The sequence below is a fragment of the Eptatretus burgeri genome, chromosome 2 (genome assembly GCF_056783735.1).
Source record: "Eptatretus burgeri isolate ZD-2024b chromosome 2, Ebu_testis_v1, whole genome shotgun sequence".
Lineage (NCBI taxonomy): Eukaryota > Metazoa > Chordata > Myxini > Myxiniformes > Myxinidae > Eptatretus > Eptatretus burgeri.
In genome coordinates, this window is record NC_140962.1 from 141,174,328 (window position 1) to 141,187,658 (window position 13,331).

The 13,331-nt window shown below is 42.8% G+C and overlaps 2 protein-coding genes across 5 annotated transcripts in view; one reads left to right on the forward strand and one right to left on the reverse strand.

Annotated features, from left to right (window-relative positions):
* The window catches only part of LOC147033350 (uncharacterized), a 193,042-nt gene extending 189,128 nt beyond the window's left edge, over window positions 1–3,914 (reverse strand). For 3 of the 4 annotated variants that reach the window (XM_085871586.1, XM_085871585.1, XM_085871576.1), the window contains exon 1: window positions 3,774–3,914. The gene's annotated coding sequence lies outside the window, so the exon portion shown is untranslated. The remainder of the gene's footprint in view (window positions 1–3,773) is intronic. The other variant, XM_085871579.1, reaches the window with a different exon arrangement.
* Window positions 1–6,282, forward strand: part of LOC147033351 (uncharacterized) — a 49,925-nt gene extending 43,643 nt beyond the window's left edge. Inside the window, exon 6 of the mRNA XM_085871603.1 lies at window positions 3,262–6,282. Within this exon, the coding sequence (XP_085727729.1) occupies window positions 3,262–4,061 (800 nt within the window). The 3' untranslated portion in view covers window positions 4,062–6,282. The remainder of the gene's footprint in view (window positions 1–3,261) is intronic.
* The last annotated feature ends 7,049 nt before the right edge of the window (window positions 6,283–13,331 follow it).

Sequence of the window (13,331 nt, forward strand, 5' to 3'; positions counted from 1 at the left end):
TCAATTATTCCAGTCCCAGAGTTTATGAAATAAGATGTGCAGCAATGGAGTTGCACACTGAGATTCTCACGATGCCTCAATGGAAGACTCCGACCTCAGTTCACAGCCAAGAAGGAGAGCTCTCCTAAAATTCCTCCTCTGGTTCCTTCTGTTCTTTCTTGCCCTCATTGATGGCCTGTTCACAGAAATAGAGAATAACGAATCGAGAAATGTGACAGTGCATCGGATGCCGTGTTCAACTGCACCAGAGGATCAGTTTGTCCATGGAAGCATCAAGCACTTGGATTGGGTCTGGAAACCCCAACAGGATCAAAATCAGTACTGACCATCCTAAATCGCTTTGGTCATTGCATTAGTTACGATGAAGTGAAGTGGCTGAAGACAGAAATTTCCAATACGTGCTCCAATGCAGAACGGGACACTTCTGACGGCCTCAATCTGCGTAGTAACTTAGGAAAAGGTGAGTATCTGATCATACCGGTAAAACCACACTTATTTCTGAATATCCAAAATACAAATGACATCACACCAGTGGTTCTTGTGGCATCTCAAATCTTCCTTCTGAACATTCGGCATGTGCCTGCGACAACAATGACGTTTATGCTGAGACTCCTGCTATACTTCCGTATTGCCTATCATCGAGGAGCAACACGGAAGTATGGCAACCTATTGGGCCATGTACGTGTATCTCATCAACAGGGTGTATCGGGATTTTCAGTGAGCCGTACGTACCAATGATGTTGATGGATACATCCAGGTCCTTCCATCTGTGATTGAGGTCTGCTTTGCTTTGAACCAGCCAAATTATGCAATATGGTAATCGCTCTTCCTCCACAAACTTTGCCACATGGACTCTGGAGCCCATGACATCCTGGAAGCTGGTGCCTTGTCCATTTGACGCACAGAGAAGTCCCACTCGAGGTGTGCTAATGGTCTAACATTGGAACAGACAGTGAATAGGGATGCTGCGTCTCCTATGAATGGCAAATCAGCGTTACAAACTCCGAGTGCCGTCAGGGGGTGGTCTGTCACTCTCGCTCAGCGTGGCATGGCCCTGTCAGAGCTTCGGCAACTTGTTGGCTTTCAGTCGGGGGAGGAACCAGCAAATCGGCTACGAAGTTAGAGAATTCTACACGACAATTCTGATATTGATGCCGTCCTACCCATTCGCAAATCACTTGCCTGCTGAGCTAGTCAACGTGTCATCAGGGAAGTCGGCAAAAGAGGAAACAAAGGAATTCCTTCTTGGTACACTTACCCAGGGGACGGAACTCTGAATGAAGTTCGAAAGCGAGTGTGCAGTCAACAGTTCTCGATTTCTGAAGACCGTGGCAAGGACCAAAATTTTGAACTTCGCTGCTGAGAAGGCCAAAATATGCAGAACTACAATGTGAAGAATGAATGCGGCAGAAGGAGTCAGACTTACGTGGACAAATCCTGGCTGTCATGGCGAATACGTGTGACACATTCAACCTGTGACATATCCTGGTTTGTCTTTTTACTGATGCTCCACTCTCCCTCGCCTACAGTGATGGTACTCCCAATAAGACAGACAAGGCAACCCTTAAGAAAGCCTGAGAGAACAGACAGAACATTTTGATCATGGATGCCAAATGTCAATGAATCAAGGCCCCTGTAATTGATGGAAGCAACAACCTCCATGAAAGCATACTCCAGCAAAGTAAGTCCTCATATGCAACCATGGCTCCGGCTCTTTCGGTGAAAGTTTGATCCAGCCGAGGAGAACAAATCCATCTCGTAGTAAATGGTTTCTGAGTAAATCGACTGTCAAAATGATACTTGTGTACACTATTAGGGTGGATGACATCACCTCTAGGGGTTGCTGTTAAGGTCAAGGCCACTTCCAAAATTCCTATCATTGGTCATTTATTATTCGGGGAACCCCAACAGAAGATTTGAGATCAATTTTACCCTTGCCGTCTCACACAAAAAAGGAATTTTCTGGTCCCCTTTTCGGGTTCCCTCTCCTGGCCCCCTATCATTTTTCTGCCCCTCCCCCGCACTTCCTCCCTGGAAGCAATGTATATGTTAGACTTGGGGGAGGGGGGTGTTTCCATACGTCCATGAGGTCAAATCTTTTACCGTTTTTCACGTGAATAAATCGTCTGGGCTCCTGGTCTACCTCCATTAGCCTTGACCTTGTACACAAAAAGAAAAGTTGACTTGGCCACTGGAGGCAAACAGCCCAGTGAGAGGTTCAGAAAACAGCCCGGAATACCACTCATGTAAACTACAGAAAGCAATTACCTTACGTTCTGTTCAAAGCTGGCATTGTTTCACAATTCATTAATTATTCTTCCAAAGGTTTTATTCTGTTTGCCACGATTCGATCCTTTTCGGTTGACTGTACCTATTTGAGGACTTCCCTGATAAATATTCAACCAAAACGATGTTTACCTTCTTCACCATGTATTATAGTGCTCTGTATTTGAGGCACATCCTAAATGGGTTGTATGACCCATGCTACAAGGTTTGTAAACATTTTAATATGTGAGATTAGATTATCAGAACTGTCTTCCTGTCTTTCCACTTAGAAAGTTTTTTTTTTTTTTTAATTGTTGTTTATACTTGCATAATCACAAAATTGTCCTTTGGTGATGTAGAAGTGTGTGTTTACTCAAAATATAATTTGGGATTTTTAATACAATTTTATTGAAATTGACATCGAAAGTACCCACTCCCTCGAAGGGGGAAGGGGGGTTGGGGGGAGTTGTTATTATCTTTATGATTAATAATACCATAGCAGAGTACCCGCCCTATTGGCGATCTTTTTCTAATCATATAACACGTTCTTCTGACACATACCTTTATTTAGGCAGTGTATAGGTAACTGACAGCACCCTCAATCGCTCCTTAAAATAAAAGAGAAAACCCAGGTTATGTGCACGAAGCAAAAACATACCTCCTGCTTATAATTCAAAACATCTCACTACACTGGAAAACGTGGAGACGGGAATACTTCACTGTAAATGGTGGAGACTTGTAGTGCCATTCCAGGTGGGAGAGGGTATTACATGATACACACTTACATGGAGAATTTGTCTCCTCCCCCCCCCCCCACCAGCAAAGATAAATACACGCCGAAACATTAAATGTGGTCATGCTAAGCCTATGTAGAAAGTCTGGATGTAATCGGCCCAGAATTGTAGGAGTAGCGCGACAAACACACAAACAAACACCGGTCTGAATTATAGTAAGGATTGACATTACGGTGTTCTGTTTTTTGAATGATGTGCTCAGGAGAACTACAGAATGCCCACAACATCCCTTGTGCCAGATGCTGTTTGAAGTTTGCCACAGAAGCTGCACTTCAGCTGCACGTCAAAAGGCACCATGAGATTTTTATTGATCAGATGTACAAATGTATTCATTGCCGTTATAGTACATATTTCAAAGAGCGCTTCAATGCACACTTTTGGACACACGACATGAAAAATGAGCACAAAACGCACAGAAAACAAGGTGGTCAGGCAGTCTTTCAGTCGTCAACCTCTCAACAACACTTTGAAACATGCATCAATAAGCTCCAATACAAATGCAAAAAGTGTTTAAAGCTTTTCGAAAGCTCGTTACGTCTGAAAAGGCACTTGTCTATCCACAGAAAGCGCCTCTGCAAGTGCACAACCTGTGGAAAATCCTTTGTCCGGTCACTGAATCTTAAATTGCACATGAGAATTCACAGTGTCGAGCGCTCGTACACATGCACGTATTGTGAAAAATGCTTTGTTCATTCGTCGGAGCTGAACACTCACATGAGAATTCACACTGGTGAGCGCTCGTACAAATGCTCGACTTGTGGGAAAAGCTTCATTTACTCGTCGGAGCTGAAAGTTCACATGAGAATTCACACAGGTGAGCGCCCCTACAAATGCTCGACTTGTGGGAAATCTTTCAGAAGGCAATCCAACCTTAAATCGCACACGAGAGTTCACAGCGGGGAACGTCCACACAAGTGTGCCATATGTGGAAAGGCTTTCACCCGTTTATTCAGCTGTCGCACGCATATGGTGACACACAGCAGAGAGAAGATGGACAGCTAGATTATTTTTAGATGATAGGGAAAAGGTATGTTAAATGATTGCCAACATTTGAAATAGCAATAAAACCACATGTACTTCTCAACAAACTGTGGAATTATCTTAATTAATGAAGTTAACATGTATAGTCTGGGAGCGAGCGACCAAAATTTCACTTCCGTTTACATCACTTGCAGAAAGAGGTTTGAGGGTGTCAGGTTGCAGTGTGGACGAAGTGCATTGCTGCACGGGTGGTAGTGCGGTGGGCAGAGGTAAATTATATCATTAAGACCCTTCCTTTCCTGCTTCCATATGGTAATTTTAATGATAAAATCTTTCAAATTTGCATAGACGAGAAGGCCCCCTTGAAGGTTTGTAATAGCAGAGCAAGAATATCTCTAATGTTAAATTATTTTAACAGTCACGCTTTATCTTCAACGACAGTCACACCGCCGGTGGCGATTGGACGAAAAGATCTCCACGTCCGTCGGGTTAATTTGGCATGAATCGCCATTTCGGACACAGGACCATGGAGAATCTGCCAACAGGAATAGTCGAGCATTGCTTTTTTGGGTAATCTGCTTTTAAATGTGCCAAAGCGTGAACCCAAACTGCCCATCTAATGGATCAATATGCCAATTGTCTACATGCTGTGTAGTCCGCTCCTGATAACCACACAAGGTTTCATCAATAAAAAAAGATTTATTAACAATGAGGAAGGGGGGAAAGCAGAAGAACATGACCGCACAGCGGCGATCACGTGCAGTAACATCCATCCATTGGGACCAAACTCTGTGCAGAGCGTTGGTGCTGCCTAAGCAATCTCATTGGCTATTGGACACAATCCTGGATGGGTCGCCACTCCGACACAGGATACGAGCAAGCTGACACTCATTTTGCCAACCTCAGAAGGTTGACAGGCAGACTCAACCCCACCTGATATTAATTCAACAGCTGAGTAGGATTTGAACTCAGGATCCAAGGATCCCAAGCCCACCACCCTAACCATTAAGCCAACACCAAGTATACATGCAGTAACAAATGGATAATAAATAAAACATTCGGAATCACTACAGCCTTAATACGTAACCTTATCTCAGAGAGAGAGAGAGAGACAGAGACAGAGACAGAGACAGAGACAGAGACAGAGACAGAGACAGAGACAGAGACAGAGAGAGAGAGAGAGAGAGAGAGAGAGAGAGAGAGAGAGAGAGAGAGAGAGAGAGAGAGAGAGAGACCGAGAGAGAGAGAGAGAGACCGAGACCAGCTCTGCGTGTGACCAGCTCTGCGTGTGACGCTCATGCACGTGGTGTGGGTCTGTTTGGTTGTGTACAGACTGCTCCAGGGTAGTCGAGGGTGGTTCTGTCAATGCCTTGCATGTTAACAGCACCACGTTCGCAGCTTACCAGCACTTGTGCCACAAATCACTGCACACTACAAAACCACACACGACCAGGCAGGTATCACGAACCACAAAGCAGGCAGGAACCGAGAAGCAGTAGAGACGAGCAACCAACGACACGAACAACCACCAACGGGCTGTATGCGCATTTATAATGTCCCGTGGGGTGTCGCGGACAGTCTGTGGCATGTGGTCATTACCTGATTTGGTCTGTCAGAGAATGATTTATGGGCTACATTTATTGGCTGGAAAGTCGGGGAAATTCTACACCACAGGCAGTTAGAATGCCTTGAGCCCGCCAGATGGCCACATATGGTCAGATGTCTTGTACATCTCATATTCTTACGTTGACCCAACAATCGTGCTCATGGGCCATGCAGATTGGCTGTAAATTCAAGAAAGGCCAGATAAGTACAGATTACTATGGGGGGGGGAGGTTCAATAATGTCGGGAGTGGGGGGGGGGGAGGTGGGACATCGATACAGACACTTGGGTGGCGGTCTAGATCTTTCTAAACATGTGCTTGACACATTTCATTAATTACAGGAATTGCATCACACTTATTCCAGCATGTACTATGAAATAACTATTCTAATCTCATTTTACCCCCTATACCAGATCCATACCATCATCAATATCTCAGGAGACTTGTTTAAACATCTTGCTTTCTGACATGCTGTTGTCAATACAATTTCCACAATAAGTGTATCTGAAGAGCGATTTAAGATGTCTGTAATTATGTGTGTAGCATTGAGAAAAGGTGTACTTGATGATACATTTTTGATGCAAAATTCATGCAATACCAACCAATAAATTGTCTGCTATGTTGTGTTGAGCACAATACGATTGATCTCTGAACATTTGAATGCCATACTGTCGAATACAAGCTTTTTTGTATTTTGCAGGTTTGCTGCTGCTTAATAGTTGCAAGTATGTAATAAGTAGTGCTTACGTTGTACATCCCTCATTAAAAGTGGACAAGGACCTGAACAAAGCGTCCAGGAATGACACTTGCACTGAAAAGGAGCAGGTAGGTCACGCAGCAACTTCAGCAAGCATGAAATGCCAAAGAGCCATAAAAGGTCAAACAATGCATCTGCTGATTCAGTATCCAAGTATATTAAGTTGGTAAAATCAAAAATGATTACATATTCCGACATATCGAACTAGAAATTGGTGACAAATCCGTCTCTATTGGAAATGGTAAATGCAGTAGGAATGTAGCTGTTGCAGAAGGAGCCATCGGTCTGCTTGATGATGAAGAGATCAGTCCTGCTACATCTGATCTGCAGTCAAGAAGGTCCCGTACAGTAACAGACTTGGTCCAAGAGCTAACAAGGTGTTATTCATGTGTCTGAGGCCAAAAGATTTGTGGTCATTTTCTTTGAGGAAATTTTGTGCAGAATTCAAAAATCCATTTCTTGCAGTCCTCAGCCTGGCAGGTAACCCTCCTGCCAGCCCAAAAAGAGTGTGTGTGTACCTCTCGAGTCTAGACCCTCCTGCCAGCCCAAAATGATTAGTCCGGTGTTGTAATCACCACTGACAAAGATAGCAAAGGTGCGGAAACTATATCCCAAGCACTGTATCATGCCATGGCTATTCTGCGCAGTGAAATTAAAGACAATAGGTAGTGAAACACAACCTGTCAGCATTGCTGTCCTCTCCATAGAAATGTTAGATATTTTATCCAAAACAAGATGAAGACATTTCTGCATTTTCAGATTTTTGGAGTTTTAAATTTTTTTTTACAGGAACTCAGGCTCCTGTTGAAGCTGCCACACACCCATGCATCAAACATGCTCACATACAGACGAATACATGAGATACAACACAGGACTGTTAGATGAGACAAATGCAGTCACTGAGCTAGGGGGAAGTTCCTTCACTTCCTGGGGCACTCTGGGTACCAGCGTCACAACAATGGTGCAGCCTTTCTCTCACTTGTCCATAGACTCCATACTGTATCCTTTTAAATTCTGAATGTCAAGCAAGGAAGCAACACATACCATTTTTTAACTCATTGGTATGACTCACGGTGTGAACTGCCGATTTCCCAGACTCGGAGCGCATGTGCTGACCATTACACCACCAAGTCTATCTGAAAGGCTTTTTGCAGTACAGCATGAGTCAGCTGGGATCTCAAGTGAGAACAGCAAGAACAGTTTTGAGAGAGAAATTCTGAGCATTATTCAAGTGGTCGTAAGAAAATGCCAAATAATGTCGGATTGGAGATGAACATCAGAAGCATTTTTTTTCTTTACCGGAGCGGGGTTCATGGAAGAGCAATGTTTGTTTTTATAGGGACTTGAAAGTGTTTCATAAAAATAGTCATGCAAGTGTGAGATGTGTACATCAGTAACACCTTGTGCTTACATCCATTTCCTGGATTCATCGACCGTTATTGGTGCCCGGTGGACTCTCACTTGCTCGTTAAAGATTCGGACACAAAAGTTCATTTGAGGTTTTTTATCTAGAATTATTTTACTGTCGAGTCGAAAGTATTAAAGTACTTTGGAATATTATTCAAACTTTGCAAAGTTGGTTGAATTGGTAAAAAAAAAAAACATAGCCCAGGCAAAACCATGGCAAAAACGGTGGTGCTCAAACTCGTGTTCATGTTACATTCACTCCAAAACAAACACTAAAATCTTCTCAGGAATCTTCCCCCCAAGATGGCTTACAACACAACCCCAGACAGGCTTCCAAACGCTGTTTGGTCACTATCCTTCTCTCCTCCATCAGTTCCACTAAAAACTAGGCAGAGTCAACTCTCTTAAAGGGACACACATTTAGGTACAGTCAACATTTTGTGTTCAATTATCTTAAAGGGACATTGTTGTTTAGGTGCAAGCCAACATTTTGTGGTCAACTCTCTTAAAGGGACATTGTTATGTTTAGGTCGAGCCAACATTTTGTGGTCTACTCTCTTAAAGGGGCATTGTTATGTTTAGTTCAAGCCAACATTTTGTGGTCAATTCTCTTCAAAGGACATTATGATGTTGAGGTGCAAGCCAACATTTTGTGGTCAATTCTCTTAAAGGGACATTGTTGTGTTTGGGTTGAGCCAACATTTTGTGGTCTACTCTCTTTAAGGGACATTATGTTTCGGTCTCGCCAACATTTTGTGGTCAACTCTCTTAAAGGGACATTGTTATGTTGAGGTGCGAGCCAACATTTTGTGGTCAATTTTCTTAAAAGGACATTATGATGCTGAGGTGCTGGCCAACATTTTGTGGTCAATTCTCTTAAAGGGACATTGTTGTGTTTGGGTCTCGCCAACATTTTGTGGTCTACTCTCTTAAAGGGGCATTGTGTTGTTTAGGTGCAAGCCAACATTTTGTGGTCAATTCTCTTTAAGGGACATTATGTTTCGGTCTCGCCAACATTTTGTGGTCAACTCTCTTAAAGGGATATTGTTATGTTGAGGTGCGAGCCAACATTTTGTGGTCAATTTTCTTAAAAGGACATTATGATGTTGAGGTGCTGGCCAACATTTTGTGGTCAATTCTCTTAAAGGGACATTGTTGTGTTTGGGTCTCGCCAACATTTTGTGGTCTACTCTCTTAAAGGGGCATTGTGATGTTTAGGTGCAAGCCAACATTTTGTGGTCAATTCTCTTTAAGGGACATTATGTTTCGGTCTAGCCAACATTTTGTGGTCAATTCTCTTTAAGGGACATTATGTTTCGGTCTAGCCAACATTTTGTGGTCAATTCTCTGAAAGGGACATTGTTATGTTGAGGTCCCAGTCAACATTTTGTGGTCAATTCTCTTTAAGGGACATTGTTATGTTTAGGTCTCGCCAACATTTTGTGGTCAACTCTCTTCAAGGGACATTATGTTTCGGTCTCGCCAACATTTTGTGGTCAACTCTCTTCAAGGGACATTGTTATGTTTGAGGTGCTGGCCAACATTTTGTGGTCAATTCTCTTTAAGGGACATTGTTATGTTTAGGTCTCGCCAACATTTTGTGGTCAACTCTCTTGAAGGGACATTGTTATATTTCGGTGATAGGTGACATTTTACCACCTGGCTACATTATTTTGAGCTAATTTTAACACTACATTCGAAGCATGATGCAACCCTTTATTTGACATTTTCCAAAACGATGTTTTAAAGTAATTCTGCTGTCACCAAACTATGAATGGAAAGAAAAAATAAAAAACCTTTGATTTCAATCAATCAACTATTTCCTTGCTAAAATAAATCCCCAGAGAGGGGGAAACGAAGAATGTTCTCAGCAACATTTCTCTAAATCCCAATTGAAATCACCATGCTCTTGTTATCTCCTGAAAATAACCCTCAGCAACGCAAAGAGGTCTGTATTTCTATTCTGCAACATTGCATTTGATGAATAAATCAAGTGGGGGCTGCAATCGGAGATAGCTCATTGTTCCCGGTATTTCCAACTCATAATATTAGCCAACTGGTAGCATTTCGAATTTTGACTCGAAAGGAAAACAAACGTTTTTAGTTTTAGTTTTTTCCAAAAAGTGGGACACCACAGACACGAAGCCAACACTTCGTGTCTCCCTTTGAAAAAATGAAAAAATAAATAATTGATAATTTAAAAATACTCCAATGATTGAAAATTATTCTTCAAAAAGCGGGGCACCACAGACACTAAGACAACACTTAATGCCTTCCTCCGGAAACCGTAATTAACTGGAATGAGGTATCCGTTTCATTTTTAGCTCACCTGGACTTTAGTCAGGTGAGCTTATGTGATCGAGCAGCGTCCGTAGGTGAGTGAGTGAGTCAGACAGTCCGTAAACACTTCAGTCATTATGCGTTGAACCAAACACATGATTTTGATGAAACTTGGCCACAAGCTTCATATCTGATGCCTAACGAAGGTGTATTGCCTGCATCAAAATCTGCGTTCATTAAGGAGGTCTACGGGGGGGGGGGGTTGACCCTCTCCCCCCCAAAAGAAATAGGTATTTGGTGTTCTCCAAAACTACACAAGTGATTTTGATAACTCGACCACAACCTTCGTCACCTGTGATTGACCAAAGTGTATCAACCACATCAAGATCTACACTCATTGAAGAGGTGGACGGGGGGGGGGGAGGGAGGGGTTTACCCACCCCCCAAATAGGTATTTGGTGTTCTCCAAAACTACACAAGTGATTTTGATAACTCGACCATAACCTTCGTCACCTGTGATTGACCAAAGTGTATCAACCACATCAAGATCTACACTCATTGAAGAGGTGGACGGGGGGGGGGAGGGAGGGGTTTACCCACCCCCCAAATAGGTATTTGCTCTCTTCTCCGAAACTACACACACGATTTTGATGAAACTTGACCACAACATTCATCACCCATAATGGACCAAAGTGAATCAACCACATCAAAATCTACGCTCGTTAGACGGGTCTTACAGGGGTTTTATTTGATCCACGCCCCCCCCCCCAAAAAAAAATTGGTATTTTTTCTCTTCTCCGCAACTACAGACACAATTTGAATGAAAGTTGACCACAACCTTCATCACCCTTGATGTACCAAAGTTTGTTGACGGCTTTAAAAAAAATTCAGGGTCTAAGGGGGTTTGAGTCACTTGCTCCTGATCCAGGTGAGCATCAGGACAAGCGGTCCTATTTTTATGAGGATCGGTCAGAAACTGCAAGACAGCTACTGTCATGGCAAAATTATATGAAGTGAGTACATCAAATTTGCTATGGTGTTACGTGCTGTAATCACATGAAAAATGTAGATAGTTTGGAGATTAAAGAAAAACTGATTTTTCTTTTGTGAAAAAACTGATTTTGAGCCAGAAATGCAGCTGTGGATTGATTCCCTTGAAAGGAGGGGTGCTGGAATTACCACAAAGGCTTCTCAAGCCTGTAGACTGACTGATATACGGTGGATAGCAATGTTTGCAGCTTGTTACCCGAGCGACAAATCAGAAATATTGTTACCTGAGAGTATCTATCAAGGAGGTGAGAAAGGGCTTTTACAGAAGATCCAGGTTGGAGTGGAGGAAGTAAAGGAACAGGTAATCCAAGAGGAGCTTTGAAGAGCGGCTGAAGGAGACGGGGCTTTATTCACGAGAAAAGAGGTGGTTACGAGGAGATATGATGGAGATGTTTAAGGTAATGAAAGGTATCGATAAAATAAGTGCAGATGAATTATAATTCAACAAAGGAGACAGTGATAGGACCAGGAGCCATCGCCTGAGAGTAAAGAAGAGGAGAGTTAAGAAGGTAGTGAGGCAGGGGTCTTTTACTCAGAGAGTAGTTAATACATGGAATGGCCTCCCTGGAGAGGTAGTGGCAGTAGAAACGGTAGATAAGTTTAAATTATAATTCGATAGGTACCTGGAAGTCATGGAGATAGTGGGGGAAAGGGATGTTGACAGGACTTTTTGGCAGTTTGAGCATTGATGGGTGCTTGTGTGCACGTGTACGGAGTGCTGTTGGTGGGGGTCTCGTCAAGGGGCGTTGTGTGGTTGATGTTGTGTGCTTTTCCCAAGCCCATGCCCCCTCCCCTGAGGGGAAGAAGAAAAAAAAAATACAAAAACTTAAAATAAAAAAACCCCACAAAAACACTTTATTTCAAAAAATTTAAATAATACATTTTGCATTTTCTTCTTTGGATCTTGTGTTGATAAATTCATGTGGTGTTGATGTGGCACAGGCATGATGGGCAGAATGGCCTACACCTGTCTGATTTTCCTGTGTTACCTCTGCCTCCAAAGGTGAATGGAGGTTATGTTTTCATCACTGTCTGTCTGTCTGTGTCTGTGAGCAGGATGTCTCAAAAAGTTATGGTTGGATTCTGACAAAACTTGGTGGATGAGTTAGGGAGGTGACAAGAACAAGCTGATTAGATTTTTGTGTGTGACGAGGACGAATGGTGCAGATGCAGATCCGGCCTATGAGTGGGATACAGAACGTAAACTGTTCAGTCCGGCAGAAGCATACGCTCCACCGAGTTCCGTTCTAGTTAGGGTACCCTGTCAGTACAGTTCCGTTCTAGTTAGGGTACCCTGTCAGTACAGTTCCGTTCTAGTTAGGGTACCCTGTCAGTACAAGCTGATTAGATTTTTGTGTGTGACGAGGACGAATGGTGCAGATGCAGATCCGGCCTATGAGTGGGATACAGAACGTAAACTGTTCAGTCCGGCAGAAGCATACGCTCCACCGAGTTCCGTTCTAGTTAGGGTACCCTGTCAGTACAGGGTTCGATACCCTATTGTTTGTTAATACAAGTTTGTTAATTTCTAATTGATAGGTCACATGGTTTGGCAGCCATGTTGAATTTAAGAAAAATATTAAATAATGTTTTCTCTGGAACTGCTTCACCTATCGAAGCGAAAATTTGCGTCTGTCATCCTCCATGATCTCTACATACATGGTAAAAATTATCACGTCACAAGTCACATAGTTTGGCCGCCATCTTAGATTGAAGGATAAATATTAATTAATGTTTACTCTGGAACCACTGCTTCTATATATGCGAAACTTCAGATTTATAATTTAGGCGACATGTAAAACAAAAGTTTAAAATTTCAACCTGATCGGCCACGCGGTTTGGCAGCCAGAATTATTTAATTATTTGAATCAGGTAGCCAGTAATAACGAAATTGAACGTTTTGTGTGCCCGGTTCGTAACTCGTCTGTTCCGCGCCGTCTCGAAGCAGGCCTGTGTTTGTATGACCATTAAATAATGTTTTCTCTGGCACCGCTTATCCTATCAATGCAAAACTTTGCGACTATGATTTAAGTCTCATGTTTTATCAGTTGTGTCAAAGGCACTTCTGGGTACCCGGTCATCACTGCCAGCAGTTATAAAGTGGCAGTTCTAGTTAACTGTGTAATACTGTAATGGATGACCAAAGAGGTGAGATGTGTGTCAACTCTCGTCCCCTGTTGGACAGGACCTTTG